The sequence below is a fragment of the Eptatretus burgeri genome, chromosome 9, assembly GCF_056783735.1.
Source record: "Eptatretus burgeri isolate ZD-2024b chromosome 9, Ebu_testis_v1, whole genome shotgun sequence".
Lineage (NCBI taxonomy): Eukaryota > Metazoa > Chordata > Myxini > Myxiniformes > Myxinidae > Eptatretus > Eptatretus burgeri.
The window spans coordinates 81738463-81751078 of NC_140969.1; the positions used below are offsets into that span (position 1 = coordinate 81738463).

Genomic DNA, 12616 nt, shown 5'->3' on the forward strand with positions numbered 1-12616 from the left:
TGTAGCCTGATGGAGTACTGCTCTCCCCTCTGGGCTGGTGCTCCTGCCTCCCACCTTTCTCGGCTTCACGCTGTCGAAACCAGGGCATTTAGGATCATCGGCTTCTCCCGCAATGAAGCTGAGCCTTTGGGCCTCTCACTCAATCACAGCAGGTTGGTCGGTGGTCTTTCTGTCTTCTACCGTCTCCTCTCCAGCCTTCCCCCCCCCCCCCCCCCCGCTCTCTCTGCGATTTGTCCCCACCACATTTCCACAGGGCGCTCAAGGTCCGCCAACAACCCCCTTCTGGTAAAACGACCAAAATCACGAATCGCTGCTCACGTTCACTCTTTCATTCCTCTTTTTTTCCCGCCTTTGGAATAAACTCCCTCACTCTATTCTTTCCCATTCTTCCCTCCAGGCTTTCAAAACAGCTGTTCACCACCACCTCTTATCACCCCCCCCCCCCATCCAAATCCTCGATCTTTTCTACCCCCGATAATTCACCCAAGCCCACTTCCTTCAATTCCCCTGCTTTCCTTCCTGAAAGTCCCTGTAATGCCCATCTTCTCTTCCCCATGTTCCCCGTCCCATCCCTCTCCCTTCCACAGATCTCCTAATGTGTCTGTTCCCCACTGTTTTGTCCCTCCCACTCCCGCCCCTCTTGTCTCATGCCCCCTTGCTGTGCGTTGTGTGTTAGCTCTCATACGAGCCTCGACAAGGTATACAAATAATAATTTTTTTAAATGAAGAAAAATATTGGAGTATATGATGCAAGTAATTTTCGAAAGAAGAGTGAGTTATTTTCAAAAAAGAATGAAAAGGTTATTGGTAAGTTTAAGGATGAGTTGGGTGGAAAAGTAATGAGTGAGTTTATTGGATTGAGAGCAAAGGCATATGCTTATAAGTATGGTGATCAGATTGATAAGAGGTTAAAGGGAATAAAGAAATATGTAATAAAGAAATCAATAACTTTTAGAAATTATTATAATTGTTTGAATAAGAAAGAAGAATATAGGAAAATGAATACAACAAGAACTTATAAACATAAGATATATAGTGAAGAAGTCAATAAAAAGGCATAAGGAGCCTTTAATGAGAAGAGATTTATTTTAGATAATTGAATAGATTGTGTCCCATATGGATATTGTATGATAGAGTGTATAGAATAGATTGTGTTTTCACGATGGGAAGATGGGTTAGGGTTTTTAAGAGCTACCGCCGCATTTTTTTCACAATAATAATGTATTAATGGTCAAACGAAGTATGAATCAAACTAAAGAGTGGAGAAAATCTCAGTCTTGGTATATAAATGGAAAACATAATGAATGTGAAAAATATCAAATAAGTCTTGTTGAAAAAATAACTAAAACAAAGGTAAATAAAACAAATAAGTGAATCAGTTTAAAAACTTGTAAGTTAGAGGATGTAAAGAAAAAAATATATCCTTGAATGGTCTGAAAACTTTGGTTATCAATTGAACAATGGAAAAACAATTTACTATAATCTCAAAATGATATGTGGCTCAGGAGGTGGTCAAACAAGAGCATTAAGAGAAGTTTATCATTTCGTAATGGCACAAAAGGGGTATCTTTAAAAATATAAAGATTCAAATGTTTTATTTTAAAATATTTTAGATGGGGATTATTGTGCAAAGAAAATCATACTATTGAAGGAATTTGAGAATGAACAAATCTTTATAGGTTCAATGAGTGAGCTAAACAATATGCATTGATTATTTGAAAAAGAGTGCCCCAAGGCTTACATGTTTCAGATATTTCTTTAGAATCACCTTTAACAAATCACATTACTACTTTACTACTTGAACAAATATTTATCTTATTGCATTGGTTATTTGAAAAGAGTGCCCTGAGGTGAAAAGGGGAGATAAATAAATATACCTTGGGATAAAAAGGGGGTTTATTTTTTAGGGAAAAAAAAAAAATGAATTGCTGAGAATCCTCCATTCATTAACATGGGGGAAACTGAGCCAGAATCAGTATATTCACCATATATATATATATATATATATATATATATATATATATATATATATATATATATATATATATATATGTATATGTGTGTTTGTGCATCACAATTACAAAAAATATTTATTTTTCTCTGCCTGACAGGATTTGTGGTTCAGAAATGCTTTGTCAATGCTTGTGGAAAAGAATTGCTCACACAACTTAGGATAAGCCACATGAACTGAAAGAAAGAATGGATTATTGTGCATTTTCGCTTATGTTTAAAGAAGAGTTTTATAAACACATGGAGGTTGTTTCTTTGAAGTTAAAACTTTGTGAAAAGGTGTTTTAATTGGAAGCTTGAATCCAAAAATGAACTTAACTCGATCCCATGCATCTCTCTCATCTGGTGGCATCTCTCCTAAATATTATCGTTTATTATTGTTGTATATCCTATTTTAAAATTTTATGTTATAGTTGCTGAGTTGCTTTCCCTTGTTGAAACTATTGAAGTGTTTTTGATATCCTTACATGTGGTTGTTGCTCATTGTTAGTTGATTGTTTCTTTAAAAAAGTCGTTTTTTTTCTTTCTTCTTTTTCTGGTTTTAAGAACTTTGCATTGTCAGAGTTTGTGCATATCTTTATCGTTGAATTTGAATTCTGTGTTCCAGCTTTTTGATCACATAGTTCAATGCATCACAGACTTCTTGGAGTATATGGGGATGGTGGGATGGCGTCTTCCCCTCGGTTTCACTTTCTCTTTTCCATGTCGTCAGGAAAGCTTGGATCAGGTAATGGATTATTTGCAATCAACTGTTGTCATGGTAACATGCCTATTCACCATCATTGAATAATGGGGATTCGGCAAGGGGTGGGTGCAGGTAAGCCCTTTGATTATATCCATACATATTTCCAAGTAATATTTGCAGAATATGCCATCAGACATGCACAAAAGGTCACCGTTTCATCAGTCAAGATACATTATTACACCAAAGAGGGAGTGGTCAACTGATAAAAATCTATGGTGACCCATCGAGTTGCCCAATATTAATTGTAATTTGGTGGAAATGCCATTCTCATACATGAAAGTGGGATCAAAACCATGAGCCATTAAATCTTCACAACATATTCATGATACTTGAAAATGATTCATGCTGTAATTTGAGGAATTGTGAGGAAATGGAATATTGCCATCTTTTAACTTGCATGACAGAAAGTATTGACTGAAAATGCAGTTTTCATTCCCACCACTTCCGCATCAGAGGCCTACTTTGTCTCCTTCAATTGTATCAGACGGCATTCGGGTTGACAGGATGGCCTAACCCAGGTGGCCTCTACGCACACTTGCCTCTAAGCTGTCCAGCCTGAGTTTTAATTCCGGTCTAGCTATAAACTGTCATCCTGGTGTTTCACAGGCAGGGTGATTCATCAATGTGTGTACCATCCCTCAGGAGGAGGAGATTGGGACCATACTCTGTGCAGAGCGTTGGTGCTGCCTCAGCAGTCTCCTTGGCTATTGGGCACAATCCGAGATGGGTCGCCACTCCGACACAGTATACCAGCATGCTGGCACTCATTTTGCTGACCTCGGAAGGATGACAGGCCAAGTTAACCCCACCTGGTATTAATTCAACAGCTGAGCGGGATTTTAACTCAGGACCCTTGGATCAAAAGCCCGCCACCCTAACCACTAAGCCAATGTCCCTCAGATTGACGTTAAACTGGGTGTTCCATCTGCTGCCATTAGTTGGTGGATGTTAAAGATCCCATGGTGTCTTTCGTGAAGAGCAAGCTATCACTGGCACCCTGAACAAATTCCAAATACTTACCTTAACCTGCAGAGAGTATTACATCAGCGGCACAGTCAGCCAATGATGCTACCCCACAGCCTTGTGCTGCATGCAAAAAAGATGGCAATCCAGAAAATGATATCCACTGAAATTCACAAATGTATTGTTGCAACATATTCTTTACTCTAAACCTGACTATAATCATTACTCCCTGCTCCCGCTACCACCATACACACAGGGGGCCATCTACATGTTATGCATCCACTTCACCCTCCTCCCCTTTCCTGTGTATATACTTTGTATGATGTTGATCAGGTAATTTTCATGTTGTTTCCTTCTGACGAGTGACCGCCAACTGAAGTAGGGTGTGGAGAATTGCAATTGTATTGATGGATAATTATTCATTGTTTTTACAAACTCTCTGACATACAAACTTTGATATCCAATCACCAGGAGCTCTTCCGCATCGCTACCGAGTGTAGCACAAGCACATAGTTTGATATCGATCCTTTTATGGACCTTCATAATGAATGTCTCTAAGAAGTGGTTCCATTGTTTGATGCCAATGTAGCTATGAGTGTGAGGGATAGTGCAAGTTTATTTTTATCAGTTTCCCTGTAATATTTGTATTTATTTTATACTCCTCCTCGATTCCCTGGATGTTACCTCTCAACTTGACCTAACATTTCATAATTTTGATTAGTTTTAAATAAGCTCTCTTACCACCCGATTTTATTTGAGTTGTGATTTTTGGTCCATTTAGCCCATCTCTAATTTTGAGCACTTGCATCTCTCTTACAATTGTAAAAACATCCATTAATGAAGTTTCATATATTGATGTATGATTGACTGCCACAGAAGAAAAAAAAAAAAGAAAAACTTGACTATTCGTGCCCTCCTTCACCTTGTGCTTCCATGAGCCGAGATATTGTATGTCCTGCATGCTTGGGAATGGAAGTTTGAATGATAATTACAATAAAATGCTCTGTCATCAGTTCCCTTTCCTTCCTCCTTTTCTCACACTTTGTTTTTCTCTTTTTGCAGGGCATCTTGTTGAATTGGACCAAAGGTTTCAATGCCTCTGACTGTGAGGGTTGTGATGTGGTCACATTGCTACGTGATGCCATCCAGCGTAAAAATGTACACTCAGTTTGTCCACTTTTATTTATCATACATTATATAAACGCGCTCCGTCACACCGGACACATTCGATGTACGTATCGATGATATGAACAGGGTGTTTCTATCTCCTCTTTATCGTTATAAAAGCTACATGTCAGGAATTGAAGGGTTGTGGGCTTTTCAAACTGACTATCTCTTCTCCAGTAGTGGGCAAAAACTTGATGGTAACTCGCATTACACAAAAGGGACACTGAAAAGCTCGGTACTATAATCGTATTCTGATATCTCATGTCCCTGAGGTATTGGCAAGATGAGTTTTATGTGAGAGTCCAATTGGATAGTAGAGTACAGCTGTGCAAGGAAGTATGGAATTCAAGCAGGTATGTTTTAAGTTATTACCACTTTAACATGAACATGTGGATAACTGATGCTACAGAACTAATGTTACGTAACTGATGTTACGCTCCTTTTTGCTGTAATTGATGTTGCGTAACTAATGTTACACTCCTTTTTGCTGAATGCAAGTACAGTTTATGAGAACTTGTATGATTGTTGTGCCAGTAGGAACATTTAAACACAGTCAAGAGATTTCAAAAATGTAATATAGTCTCATGAAGAACTCCTTAGGAAGAAAAAAAGAATAAAAAAAAAACAAGACCAACAATAAGAGACTCAGAGATATTTATTGCAAGATAGGGCCCCAAAAATTATTTTACAAAATGAATGTGGGAGAGACAGTTCATTAAAGATCATAGTAAAGGGCAGATATATAGTAAAGCCTTCTTCGTAGTTTTTTGTGTGTGATAATTTTATGAAGAACCATCAAGAGAAGTGTCCTCGTGCATTAACTACTGTTGGAGCTAAAAGCTTTCTCACTATCTTGTTGCGATGGTAAAATATCTTATCCTCACTTTCAGGCCACTTCCAAAACTTTCCAGCAGGTACCATGATGGACACTTGATAATCAGATCCTTAAACCTTCTTCACTTCCTCAGCATAGAGTATGCCATCATATACCACCTCTACCCAATCGCCAGCTTTGAAGTGTGGAGATGGCGTTTATGAATATCCATAAAACTTGATGAAGCTGCTTGTTGCCTTTCCATCCGTGACAGCCATGTGATGAACAGTAGACATATTAGGAATTTTCTGTGCATTTAAAAAAAACTTCTTCAAATGGTTCTCTATGATGTGCAATTTCTTCTTCTTTCAAATGATGGACTGACACTTTTATGTTCTCTGCAGCTTTGGTGAAACCATGAGCATTAGTGGTATTGTTCTTGTGAGCCTCAACCTTGTTCTATACACATCTCTTGACACTTCCCCTGATTCCATCAACTGCACCCTTTCCATGGCTGGTCGCAAAGAAATGCCAGTCAAGCTTCTTGCCATGCTTTACCGCAAGAGCTACTAATGCTGCAGCCATGAAATTATTTTTGAACAGGGATGATGGACCATCGCACCAAATGGACACTCCACTCACTGCAGCAGGGAGATATTCAAGAATATTGTCAATGTAAAGCACTACTGTGACTTTGGTGTGTGTCAAATTGTCAGACACTATAACACCTGAACTGTAGAATCCAGAATGCTAGACTGCTGATGTAAATATACCCACTTAGCTCTGTTGACAATGAGCACTCTGGATTTCATCCTGCTGTGCACAGGTATAACTAGAGGGGGAGCACTCGGTAGACTACAAAACCTCCGCTGCCAATACTGCTGGGTCATTTAAGTGAACCTGATTCATTATGTCAAAACGGATCAGACTCTACTGAACCACGATTGAATAATCTAAACTAGATTGACGCGCATGTAAAAATGTCAAAAAAAAAATCGAAATTTTTTTGAAAAAAAAGGCGCAAAAAAAATTTTCTCTAACAAATTTTTTTGGGGGGGGGGGTTGGAAATCACTTAAAACATGTAGAATTGCAAAAAAAATTCAAATCTTTTTCAAATAAAATCGAAATTTTTTAGGAAAAAAATTGCAAAATTTTGTTTATTTTTTTGGGGTTGGAAATCACTTAAAACATGTAGAAATGCAAAAACAAAAATTCAAATATTTTTTCAAAATGGCCACCATAGCGGCCATATTGGACTTTGGACCAAGTCCAAAGTCTAATGGCATGATCCTTGGACCATACCTAATCCCCCCTACCAAGTTTCGTTGAAATCCGTCCAGGAGTTTTTCCGTAATACTGTTCACAAACAAACAAACAGACGGGTGTAAACAGTAACCTCCGTCCATCTTCAATGGCGGAGGTTAATTATCTGCGAAATCTACTTGGACAGTTGTATGAAGTGGGTCATGATTTGCAGATATTGTCAGGTCTTTCATCTCTTTCCAGGCTTGTGAGTGACATCTTTGTACGTAACGGTGTTCTATAAACTGAGGGGTCAGATCAGCAATGTTTTGATGTAGTTCATGAGAGGTGCCTTCTTCCACACACTTGTTGAGTCTACCTCGATCATCTGCTTCCACATATTCCAACTTGTCATCAACTCTGCATCTTTCTTTGGGTGACAAGTTGTAAATCCTTTACCATATTTACATTCCTTGCAGTTACTTAGCCATCAGTTCTTGGTTAATTGAGTACAAATGTCTCTGCGATCTGATGGGAGTATGAAGGAACACCAGCATCAACTTTGTGCAAAGCATTTATAGCCATAGAAAAGTTTTCATAATGGAGACACAGGCACACATTATGTGGCAATTTTTTTCTCAGCTGCACATGTTGTCGGTGTAATTGAGCAAACATGGTCCTTCCTACTTTGTAAGGGTATTCTTCCTCAAACATGGCATCAGTCTCATCTATTGATCTGCTCTTTTGCTTTTGTTCCATCTTGCTTTTGCACAGTGATGACATCTTTATTTCCTGGAGCTTGCCGACTGATGTCTCCTCTCAGATAAAAATTCTCAATAAGCTTTATGGTATTTTCAGACAATGCACAGAAACATGTAGAGTGCTCTGAAGTGGACTGTGCTGGCAATTTATCCTCTTCGGTGAGATGTGACGAATACACAAAAGGACATGTTGAAAGTGACCCGAGGTTAATCCCATAAACTCTTAGAGGAAGTGACTACTGCCCTCTGGTGATGTAAAAGGATGAAGGATGAGAGTCAAAACTGAGAAGATGAAGACCACTCTGAATAATAGGCAAGGTATCCTTGGTAACTGATGCTACGGTAACTGATGTTACACGTTTTATTCAGCCCATTTAAATAAAATTCAGGCTGGTTTGGGAGGGCCTTGAGCAGAGAGGAAAAATATCAACCACAATCAAATACATATTCATGGCTGTTATGTAAATATAAAGACATGATGTTTCTGGTAACTGATGTTACATCAATACAGATAAATTTCATCAAGGGTTTTTTATTTTATTTAAAATTGAGTTAATAAATCAGCTGATTTTTGTTGTTTGATAACCTGCCATACAAAGAAACTAAATAAAGTTAATCATTCAGATACCATAAATGAGCTTGCAGAAATACAGGAAGCAAGTAGTTTGTCAATGCTGTTGTTTACACAATGACAATATATGCATAATTTGATAGTCATTTTGACAACCAAAATGGCCACCTTATGTCAGGAAAGTTCAAATTCTGAAAACTTCAGCTTGTGCCCTATTGATCCATCTTTTTATACGTAGGTATGAAAGCTTGTGGTAGAGCTGGACAAAAAGTGGAGGGTTTGTTGCCAATGGAACTAAGAATGCAGGTGGACATCGTGTTGTGGGCTGGGATTCGGTGGCGATAAACGATCACTAGGTGGAGCAGTGGAGTCGTTTCCTACCGAACACCCGGAATTTAGGTTGTGACTCTCGGATAAGTCCGAGAGTTCACGGGTCCCTGAGCGGACCGTGGTCGCCAATATTTTGACAGTGTGGGGTAGGGTTAATTGCCTAATTTCAATATACCTAAATACCCACGTCATCCAACTACCAGGAAAACCACACCCTCGACCGACTTTGTCCGAATCGAGTCGCTATCACCGACTTGGTTCCAGCGTAACCGAGCGGAAGTTACCAAAGCCGCGCTGGACTGAATGAACAATCCACGGCACGAACGCCCCTACCAATTCGCAACACGCACCATGCTTGGCCAATGGAGGAAAGCACAGAAAACGAGCTGGTACATTTAACAGGGGTTTATTTTACAAAGAATAATCGGGGAGGGGAGACAGAGCAGAGTTATCACGAATAAAGAAATGTAATGTACAATTAACAAGGCACTTAAGGATTCTACTTAAAGACGGGGCCCACGGACACACACAAACACACACACACACACACACACAAAATGGACCCGTGGGTCTTTAGTCGGTAGAGCCGATGATCTCCCCGCCTCGTGCGGTTTCACCGGACCTGCACTTCTGGAGCTCGGAGTCCGTGGATGGGAACGGGGATCCCAGCTCGAGCGCTCCAACACAAACCACCACGGTGGGACTCAAATCCACGACCCAGACCAAGCCGCACTCGCCACCAAGACCGCAGACCACAATCGCCACAATCCTGCAGAATGCACCCTTTGTTGCCCAACACTGGTCCAGATAACCACTCTACCCTTCTGAGGTGGGAGGGGTCTCTTCTCCTCCCACTCGCCTCCTGATTGGACAAGGGGTTGTCGGATGACTTGTGGTCACTTCCCGATTGGCTGGGGCATGCGTGTCATGCTCGCCCTTCGCTCATTGGCTGGAGGAAACAGTCCATGCCCTTCCTTGGGACGGAGCCTCGATCTGAGGTGTTGGAGGCTCCGTCCACGCCTTCAACCAAAAACACGTGGGCAATGGCGACCAGTCGAGTGCGGGGCGTTGGCGTTGTAGTGGATGTAGTAGTAGTAGTTGTTGATGAGGATGTAATAAACCTGACTATACAATAATTCGTAGCGCACACATGTAATACCCATTAGACAAAAGGGGTATTCTAACTGTAAACACATACTTATCGAAATAACTAAGCTTAGGGACTCTGGCTATTTGTGTGCACAAGGTTTCCAAATCCGTAACAATAGGACTGGTCGATAAAGTTATTACTATTGGGTAAAGCAGTAGAAATCGCAAATAGTTTGACAAAAGGTGGTGGTGATGAGTTGCCACCTTTGCAGGAATGGGAATGATAAACAAGAGACATTGTAAAAGACCAATACTTGGGACACTAAGGAGTCTGCGGTGGTAGCAAGCTCACTACTGGGAGATGCCAATGATGGGATTCCACCGCCTATGAGATGTGATGGATTACTTCTATTTTTTTGTATTTTTTTTGTATACCTTGTCGAGGCTCGTATGAGAGCGAACACACAATGCACATCAAGGGGGGGGGGGGGTATGAGACAAGAGGGGAGGGAGTGGGAAGGACAAGACAGTGGGGAACAGAGACATTAGGAGATCTGTGGAAGGGAGAGGGATGGGACAGGGAACATGGGGAATAGAAGATGGACATTACAGGGACTTTCAGGAAGGAAAGCAGGGAATTTGAAGGAGGTGGGCTTGGGTGGATTATCGGGGTAGAAAAGATCAAGGATTTGGATGGGGGGTGATAGGTGGTGGTGAACAGCTGTTTTGAATGCCTGGAGGGAAGAATGGGAATGAATAGAGTGAGGGAGTTTATTCCAAAGGTGGGGAAAATGAGGAATGAAGAGTGAAGGTGAGCAGTGACTTGTGATTTTGGTAGTTTTACCAGAAGGGGGTTGTTGGCGGACCTTGGGCACCCTGCAGAAATGTGGTGGGGACAAATCGCAGAGAGAGCAGGGGGGGCGAGGCTGGAGATAAGACTGTAGAAGACAGAAAGACCACCGACCAACCTGCCGTGATTGAGTGAGAGGCCCAAAGACAGCCTCATTGCGGGAGATGCCAATGATCCGAAAATTATCCACATCTGAGCTGGGGATAGTTATATCCCCATCTGAGCATTTGGGTTCCTGTTGCTGTGATGTCAGGTTCATATGCTGTATTCTGTGGTGATTTGTCCCTTATCTAATGCCTTATATTGTCTGTCCTGCATGCATTTACAGAGACATGACAAAAGTAAATAGACACCTTAAATTTATTCATTTTATCTGTATAAAGCAAGTTTTACTCAGCGATTTGTACTAATATTCAACTATATATTTGCAGAAACGAGTTTCTGGGTCTTGTACGACAATTAACTATGACTCAAACCCAGGGAGCACATGACCTTTACGATTTTCAGAGGATGAATTGTTGGCCAATCGGAAAGTGGAGTCAGCCAGCATCAGATAGCCCAGAACCTTGGCATTCCGCTTTATATGGTAAATCGTGTGATTGTGCAATTCACCAGCGAAGGCAAGGAAATCCACAGCTTCCCGTTCTGGTCAATCTGGGTCCTCAGAAAAGTGACTTCAAGCTGTCAAGCAGTCCATTGAGAAAACTCCCCGTTGCAAGGCAGCAGATGTTGCAGAGGAGGTCCAAGTTATCAACTGGGCTACTGTGGGAGAGCAGCTTCGAAAAAACTTCTTCTTAGTCCAGCCAACATTCAAAGGAGAAAGAGATGGCCACCAGACCCTTGGAGTTTTGGCAACTGTAATTTTTTCAAATAAGTCCCAATTTGCTCAATTTTCTGACAGTGTATGGGTCTGGAGACTTCCCAGTCAAGAGTTCTCTTTGAACTGATTGCAGCCAACTCTCAAACACGGTGGTTTTTCAGTGATGGAAAAGGGAGCAATCTGGAGCACTGGTTAGTCAGAGTTTGTGTCGTGTGTTGGCAACATCAACTCTACGATATACATTTCTATCCTTGAGGATGGACGTCTCCCTGTCTTCTCCACTTAACTGGTCAGATGGTCAAAAACAACACCGTTCATAGAAGATGGAGCTCCATGCCACACTCCAAAAAAGACCAAAGAATGGCAGGACAGAAATAGGATCAAACGACTTCCATGGCCAAGTCAGTCTCCTGACAGGAATCCCATTGAACACCTCTAGGCCATATTGGATCGAGCTGTGCGGGAAAAGTCCAGGAAACCAGCATCACGGGCAGAATTCCTAAAGCTTTTGTGTGAAGCCTGGGCAGAAATCCCACAAGAGAAAATTTCGGAACTCGTGAGTTCTATATGCCTGGTGTTGGCTTCATGGTTACAGTGGTGGGTTTGGGATCCTAGGATCCTGAGTTGAAATCCCACTCGGCTGTTGAATTAATACCTGGTGGGGTTGACTCTGCCTGTCATCCTTCCGAGGTCTGCAAAATGAGTGCCAGCTTGCTCGTATCCTGTGTCGGAATGGCGAGCCATCCAGGATTCTGCCCAATCGCCAAAGAGACTGCTTAGGCAGCACCAATGCTCTGCACAGAGTATGGTCCCAATAGATGGATGGTTAGTTCCATGTCTGAAAGAGGAAAAATGTTGAAATCTGCAAATGGCAAGTCTACAAAATATTTGTATATGTATTAAAATGGATCAAATATACTTCAAATGTTCAATAAATAAATTCTTTTAAAATCATGGTGTCTATTTACTTCTGTCATATCTCTGTATGTACCACCTCTTATTTGATACTTGTATAAAATGAAATGAAGCACCATCTTGTTTATTGGTTGGGGGTGATGAGTGAGCTCTCTCTCCTCTTGCGTGCTTTGTATATCATAAGAAAGTGAAAGATTATGAAAAATGACCTGCTTTTGTATGTGCCCAATACCATGTGCCCAATAGCCAAATCCTCGGATGGGTGGTGGGTTTGGGACTGCTTTTGTGGAGGACTTCCAAGTAACATCTGCAGTTAGAAGCCATTTTAGAGATGTGGT

General features: G+C 41.0%; 1 protein-coding gene across 1 annotated transcript in view; it reads left to right on the top strand.

The window, feature by feature from the left end:
* Positions 1 to 12616, top strand: part of HK1 (hexokinase 1) — a 90366-nt gene that overhangs the window by 59568 nt on the left and 18182 nt on the right. Inside the window, exons 9-10 of the mRNA XM_085895763.1 lie at positions 2618 to 2737; positions 4781 to 4876. Of these exons, the coding sequence (XP_085751889.1) occupies positions 2618 to 2737; positions 4781 to 4876 (216 nt within the window). The remainder of the gene's footprint in view (positions 1 to 2617; positions 2738 to 4780; positions 4877 to 12616) is intronic.